General features: G+C 36.1%; 1 protein-coding gene across 1 annotated transcript; it reads left to right on the top strand.

Annotated features, from left to right (window-relative positions):
• Positions 1–6,173: 6,173 nt before the first annotated feature.
• LOC112589226 (piggyBac transposable element-derived protein 4-like) lies at positions 6,174–7,889 on the top strand. Its single transcript, XM_025301610.1, has one exon. The coding sequence runs from the start codon at positions 6,174–6,176 to the stop codon at positions 7,887–7,889; it is 1,716 nt and encodes a 571-aa protein (XP_025157395.1).
• The last annotated feature ends 279 nt before the right edge of the window (positions 7,890–8,168 follow it).

The following is an 8,168-nucleotide window of genomic DNA, read 5'->3' as shown; positions in this document are numbered from 1 at the left end:
CGCAGGTTGGCACAACACTTGCACACGCGAACAAACGAATCCAGCTCGAAGGATCAAAAAATGTCTGAATAAGAATCTGGCACGGTTTCTTCGCGTGAACTCTTTAATTATTATTCTTTTTTTTTTAAAAGAACATCGATTAACAACCTTTCAGCTTTCTTGGCTGCTAGGCATCATGATGTCTTTCTTTTAAAAGCATAAGAAGGAAATGCCTTCAAAGCACGAGCGTGGAACTCGGAGATGAGCCACGCAAAGTAGCAAGTGAACTCAACAACGAGCCGCGAGAGCTCACCATGTATCTCCGCCCCCATGGGCTTTCGAATTAGTTGTTTGATTCTACTTTTGTATTAAAAACTCCGCCGCCGTGGGCCAACGATTAACTCTCTGCCGCCGTGGGCCAACGATTAACTCTCCGCCGCCATGGGCTAACGATTGACTCTCCGCCGCCGTGGGCTAACGATTAACTCTCCGCCGCCGCACAGTGTGCCGAAAGCCCCGAAAAGTGGCCAAAATTAATTATGGCTGAACCAGGAAGGTTAGCCAAAAACTGATAATTGGAAATAGAACTGTAGCATGAGGAGTCATTTTTCTCGTAAAAAGGAAGTTGCAAAAATCAATGTTGCAATGAATTGTTATAAACAAATAACTAAATAATAACTGTAGAACAAAACTGATTACGCTACTCGATTCTACGGGAAAAAATACGAAAGTAACATAATAGCGTAATAACTAAATAATATTGACATATTGTTTAAGTAAATAACACATATATTTTTGTTTCTATATTTTTTTATTTTTGTTTATTTTATTTTTTTTTGTTTTTATATTTTTGTATTATTTTATGATATATAGTTATTCACCATGCAGTAAAACTGTATCTTCCAAAGTTGGAGCTGCTAACAATTGAAGAACTTCTGTAGGAAAAGGATCAGCTTTTTTAACAGAAGTTTGTTTGAAGGACGAAATGACAGGGTCTGAGGAAAGCAAAAGTCTTTTAAATAAATCCTCGTTCATTGCGATTCTCGATATTTTTCGGGTATGATATTCTCTTATATCTCTACAATCCTTATTCCTAGTTTCTTGAGCTTCCTCAGAAAGAAAACCAATCGGTAAAATAGATGCTGATATTATGCTAGCCCCATGTACAAGTAATTTATGTACAGAAGCGGGCATAAAGTACCAGCTATACAAACAGACGTATAGTTGAGCTATCTCATAACAATAGGTACCAAATTTATATACCAAATTTATATACGCGCTATACTCATTACCTATAAGGATTCCCATTTCTACCTAGGAGGAGTTTTCTGTCACGGTAATGTTATAAAATAGTTTATATATATAAAAACAAAGCAATAAAAAATGTTTATTTTATATAACCTTTAGCTTTTATATTTATAATTCTCATATTTATATTTTTTATTGTTATTTGTTTTTTATATTCATATTGTTTATGTTGTTTATCAATTTATGATTTGTTTATTTTACGTTAAAAACTACAATTTTCCCCGTAAATGTTCACGGTAAACATTTTTTGTCATATACGTAACATATATGTTAAATGTTATGTACAGAGATGGTTCTGCTACATATACCAAGTATGTCGGTAATTACTTTCCGGTTTTTGTAACAAGATGTAAAAAGATGTCACTAATGTCATAAGTATGCAATGTTATGATTTGATACATATGTCATTTTATTCTACTGACATTAATCTCAAAACTACACAAGTTACGTTCCGCCAAAATAGCGTTATAGATTAATAATTTTTTGAAAATGTCGAGTTTTGTGCCTGAAAACGTGCATTTGCGGCACGCATTACTTTTCTTGTTTAATCAAAAGAAAAAAGCCGCTGAAAATCATCGTTTGCTGGTAGAGACTTACGGTGAGCATGCTCCAACCATAGGAACATGTGAAACGTGGTTTCGACAATTCAAATGTGGTGATTTCAACGTTCAAGACAAAAAACGTCCTGGTAGGCCGAAAACGTTTGAAGATGCGGAATTGCAGGAGTTATTGGATGAAGACCCAACACAAACTCAAAAACAATTGGCAGAAAAGTTGAATGTGAGCCGAGTAGCAATTTGTGAACGATTACAAGCGATGGGAAAGATCCAAAAGATGGGAAGATGGGTGCCACATGAATTGAATGACAGGCAATTGGAAAATCGAAAAATCGTCAGTGAAATGCTGCTTCAAAGGTATGAAAGGAAGTCATTTCTGCATCGAATAGTAATGGGTGATGAAAAATGGATTTATTTCGAAAATCCCAAGCGAAAAAAATCATGGTTATCACCTGGCGAAGGCGGCCCATCGACTGCAAGGCCAAATCGCTTTGGTCACAAGACCATGCTCTGTGTCTGGTAGGACCAGGTTGATGTCGTATATTATGAACTGTTGAAACCTGAAGAAACAGTTAATACCGATCGCTACCAACAACAAATGATCAATTTGAACTGTGCATTGATCGAAGAACGTCCACAATACGCTCAAAGACATGATAAGGTGATTTTGCAGCATGACAACGCGCCGTCTCATACAGCAAAACCAGTCAAAGAAGTGTTGAAATCACTTGGATGGGAAGTTTTATCGCACCCGCCGTACTCTCTAGACCTGGCTCCATCCGACTACCATCTTTTCGCATCGATGGGGCACGCGCTTGCAGAGCAGTACTTCGCCGATTTCGAAGAAGTTAAAAAATGGCTCGATGAATGGTTTAGCTCAAAGGAGAAACAGTTCTTTTGGAATGGCATCCATAAATTGTCTAAGAGATGGGCAAAATGTATAGAATCAAATGGCTAATACTTTGAATAAATATATTTTAACTATCCATTGTAAATAACGTGTTTTCTTTAGCGAAAAAACCGGAAAGGAATTACCGACACACCTGGTATAAGCTTTGTTGCGTTTCAGATATGTAACAAAAGTCAGATATATAGCAGAAACATCTCTGTGTATAACATTAAACATATATGTTACATATTCGACATAAAATGTTTACTAGGTTGCATTATTAAACAGTTGTTATCGCGTTAGAAATAAATAAAAGTTTAAAGTTTGTGATTAATTGTTAGTTTGTTTGCCAACGTCATAAATTTAACTAGAGAAAATTATTTTGGTCGACAATTTAATTTTGATATGAATCGGTATTATCTACAACTGAGAGGATTTGACCGTAAGCGTATAAGTATGGACCGCTGCTCATAAAATTTATCATATTTTTGTAACCGCTGGATACCGCTGTTTCTACTTCTGTATAAATGTTAATAAACATCCTACCTTTGTTTTGACAAAAGTACAACGTTGTGGCAGATCGTGAATTTTTTGTATGCCACGAAATAGATGATAGACAGTATATAAAATATAACTTCTTTACATTTAATTGTTATGTGATATATATAAGACTTTCTAATATTATTTTCCTTGTAAATGAAAGTAAACGGATCAGATATTAAACAGGAAAAGTCATTTTGATCATGGAAACTTTTTCGAAGCAAAATCAGATATATCATTCTGAGGATTATAATCGTGCTATTTCTTACATCTCAATATATATAACTTTCATTCTACATATCTTCGTTATACAGTCGAATTCCGACATACTTTAACTACAATTGATTAATTTGGACCTTCTCGAAAATATACTGTAAAGGAGAACCAAAAATTACGATTTTTATTTTTTTCTATTTTGACCACGTTTAACGACTTTCGGCACACTGTGCGCCGTGGGCCAACGATTAACTTTCCGCTGGCGTGGGCTAACGATTAACTTAAGATTTTTCAAAACAAAATTTTTACTTGCAAGAAAGATCCTGAAGCCATCTAGGAGTCGTTCAAGATTCTTCAACATCCTTCGTCTGTTTCTCCTGATCGTCGGAGGCTACCCGCGGCGATAGGGGCACACACTTTGTCGGGACGCGGGAGTACCACAAAAAAAAGAAAGGCAATCTCGCCCTCTTTGGCACGAGATCGTTCGCTAACGAAACGCATTCGCGACAATATATCGATACAGCGCAGCTCGCCTCGCGGTTGCGGGCGAGCGCGACGTCACCGGGACCCTCTCGGAGGCCCTCCGCCTTTTGTGACGAGTGACCCAAAATCGCCTCGTCACAATATACCTAATAATAAAGTCCTATATATGTTATATGTATATGTAAAAGTATATATTAACGTTCATAGCTTGAATATTCGTATATAAAGATCGAAATAATAAGAATGTCCAGATTTAGATATATGTGCAAGTATTGATACTTTAATATTATATTGTTAATTGCTCTAATAGACATATTTATTTATGTTTAATTCTGAAAAAGCCTTACATTCTTACCCTTTTTTTTATATAGCTACAGACTATATGTCTAATGTAAATTTTTTTTATTTTTATAACAAGAAAATTATAAGAGTTATTCTTACAGAAAGAAGTTTCTTTTTTAGTTTGTAATAAGGTTTTTGCGTTAAATTTAACGAGTGGTATAGTATGACTACTATTTGTTGAGATGTAGCGAATGCTAATTTTATATGTAAATGAGCGCATGCGTTGCATTACTATTAGTAATTATAAATTTAAAAAAGTCTATGTATTAATAAAAACGATAAAAACAATCAAACTTCCAACCAAAATTAATATTATGTCAATGTTATAATTTTTAATTCAACAATGTAGATGTTATATGCAACGCATATCATTGTATTTTTATTTTTGAGTACGAAATTATAACATTAATGTAACGTTAGTTGTAATATACTCACAAAGGGAGGACGCATCGAACCAGGAAACGGTTTGGAATGAAACTTATGGAGTTAATAGTACTTGACTACCAATAACTCATGGTAATAGCATACGACGCAATACCTCTTCGTTTTCGAGAAAAAACGGTCTAAAGAAAAGAGCCAACAAAGTGTACGAGTTAGTAAGAAGGGTATTCAACGAAGCGGCGTAGCGCAGCAGCGAAGGTAACGGACTACCGAGCTGACGGGCTGAAGTTCGATCCCTCCTGTATGGTTTTTCTTTATTCTGTAAGCATAAAAATGAAACAGGAAACATTAATAAATAATAAAACTGCGTTTCTTAAATATATTAGTGTTTGTTAAATAGATTATTAATGATTTAAATTGCAAAAAACCGTAAATCTTATCTATAAAATATACAGTGTATGAGAAAATTTTTATATAATAATTGCAATGGAAATAGGAGTAAAAATATATTATATTTTCGCTGGAGGATTTTTCGATAATAATTCATTACTCTCGTAAATAGAATTCGCATATACGAGAGCATTAGTGAATTCACCTTTAAAATCTTCATTCTCATAAGCTCTTTCTTCTAGTGATTCTACATCAACTATTTTGCTTTTTGAAGGATTCTCTGACATTGTTATGATATATATAATTTAAATATGATCACCGAACTGCTCTGTATCACTAGTAAACGCACACTGCAGCTTGCATTACTGACGACTGTTCCGATGCTCGAATTATTTCGTCATTCTTAACGATCGTTTAGAATGACACAAAGAAATTATTACTTATTAATATTTCCTGTTTCATTTTTATGCTTACAGAATAAAAAATACTATACAGCAGGGATCGAACCTCAGCCGTCAGCTCGGTAGTCCGTTACTTTCGCTGCTGCGCTACACCGCTTCGTTGAATACCGTTCTTACTAACTCTTACACTTTGTTGGCTCTTTTCTTTAGACCGTTTTTTCTCGAAAACGAAGAGGTATTGCGTCGTATGCTATTGCCATGAGTTATTAGTAGTTAAGTACTATAAACTCCGTAAGTTTCGTTCCAAACCGTTTCCCGGTTGATGCGTCCTCCCCTTGTCAGTATTTCTAATTTTTATAAAAAAATACCCATGCTAACATTAACACTATGCCGTCCGGCGACACCACAGTGGTGTCGTGTGCGAACTAGCGGTCAACGGCCGGCGACACCACAGTGGTATCGTGCGCGAACTAGCGGTCAACGGCCGGCGACACAACAGTGGTGTCGTGTGCAAACTAGCGGTCAGCGGCCGGCGACACCACAGTTGTGTCGTGAGCATAGTATCGTTCAGTGGCCGGCGACAGCACTTTAGTATCTTTTGCATTCTGTTGGTGTTTTGTTTAGGTAACAATAAGTTACACACGTCAACAAGTTTTTTATTTTTATAAGTACTTGTGCCCTTTCATCATGGCAGACGAAAGAGACGAAACGAATATTTACGATGAATGCGCGGACGTCTTGTCTGACGTTCCGGACGACTTGGCCGATTCGGAAGAAGACATTGGATATCAAAAAGATGAAAGTGAAGCAGAATCGTCAGAAGATAGTGAAATATTTCCAAGAAAAATTCGGCGAACGCTACGGTTGCCAACTGATTCGGATGAATCCGACGAAGAAGACAGTGCACAGTGGTCAGACTTTAATTTACCGAGGACCAATAATAAATTTGAAGGATCTCCGGGTCCAAACATATTTCCCAAGGATACACAGAGCCTCGAGGATATCGTAGAATTATATATTGGGAACGATCTATTTGAATATATTAGCAACGAAACCAACAAGTACTACAGTCAAAATTTCAATAGAAGGAAACTGGATAAAAAATATGCCAAATTTGTCGACGTTACGGCACCCGAACTTAGAAAATGGTTTGGGCTTGCTATCCTTATGGGAATTGTAAAAAAAGCAAGGATCGATGATTATTGGTCAACGAATCCGTTGATAGACACACCGATATTTCGCAAAACGATGTCCCGCAACCGATTCAGACAAATATTATCATTTTTACATTTTTCCGACAACAACAATAAACCGGATAATGCCGACCGGCTTTTCAAAGTGCAATCCATAATTGATTATTTTTCCAAAAAATTTAAAGAAAATTTTAATCTGAGTCAAAACATCTCAATTGATGAAGGAATGATACCATGGCGTGGACGGTTAAATTTTAAAGTTTACAATCCGTCGAAAATTACGAAATACGGCATATTCATTCGGATGCTGTGTGATTCGAGTACGGGATACATTTCCTCATTCAAGATATATTCCGGCGCTGGACAGCCTTTAGCAACAATAGTGATGGGACTATTGACACCTTCTTATGGAAAGTGGCATCACCTCTACATAGATAATTATTATAACAGTGTAGAACTTGCAGAGAATTTACTTGAAAAGAAAATTCGAGTTTGTGGAACGATACGGCAAAATAGAGGATTTCCGGAAAAATTAAAGGGCGCAAAACTCAATGTGTTTGAAGCTTGTCATCAACGGAAAGGTGAAGTACTCGCACAGGTATGGAGAGCTTCGAAAACTAAAACGATACGAATGATCTCTACAATACATAACGCCACTTTGACTGACACTCAAAGAAAATGTAGAAAAACCAATTACACAATAAAAAAACCTGAAAGTGTATTAGACTACAACAAATACATGAAAGGTGTGGATCGGGCAGACCAATATTTGAGTTATTACCCTATATACAGAAAAACTGTAAAATGGTCAAAAAAGGTTTGCATGTACCTCTTTAATTGCGCATTATTTAATGCATTCCGTACATGTCAATATTTCAATACAGAACACAAGAGTCTCCGATTTCACGATTTTTTATTGAAAGTGTCTGATTCGTGGATAAAAGACCATGTACCTGCTTCTGAGCAAAACTTGGAGGTTGCCACTACATCGCGTACGTCTCATCATGATCCGGTTGACAGACTTTCCGGTCACATAAAGCAACACCAACTGATACTTATTTCCGAAACGAATAAACGAAAACGAAGAAACTGCCATGTATGTTCCAAGAACAAAAAAAGAAGAGCAACAAACTTAATGTGCAAGTCTTGTGGAGTTGTGTTACATCTTGGAGACTGTTTTGCTGCATATCATATGAAAGAGAAATACTAAGTACTAAAGAAAATGCAAATAAACTAATATATAAAACAAACAAATTTTGTATTTATTTACGTATGTATATCTTCGAAATTTCATGAAAGTAGGGGAACAGGGTTGAGAACTTATGAGAACTAACGATGAGATTAGTAAAACTTAACAATTTATAATCTTCCGATAATGTCAAGAACGGCCGGCGACAAGCCAAGTAATCCGAATTAGCGCTGCCGGCGCCAAGCGAATAAATTTTTACGAGACGTGCGGACGGCAAAGTGTTAACATTTATTTCAGAAC

This window comes from Harpegnathos saltator, unplaced genomic scaffold (genome assembly GCF_003227715.2).
Source record: "Harpegnathos saltator strain DR-91 unplaced genomic scaffold, Hsal_v8.6 scaffold433, whole genome shotgun sequence".
Classification (NCBI taxonomy): Eukaryota; Metazoa; Arthropoda; class Insecta; order Hymenoptera; family Formicidae; genus Harpegnathos; species Harpegnathos saltator.
This window is presented reverse-complemented; position numbering and strand designations above follow the sequence as displayed.

What these genes read in the sequence shown, in the direction of transcription:
- LOC112589226 (XM_025301610.1), top strand. Translation starts at nt 6,174, where the DNA reads ATGGCAGACGAAAGAGACGAAACGAATATTTACGATGAATGCGCGGAC.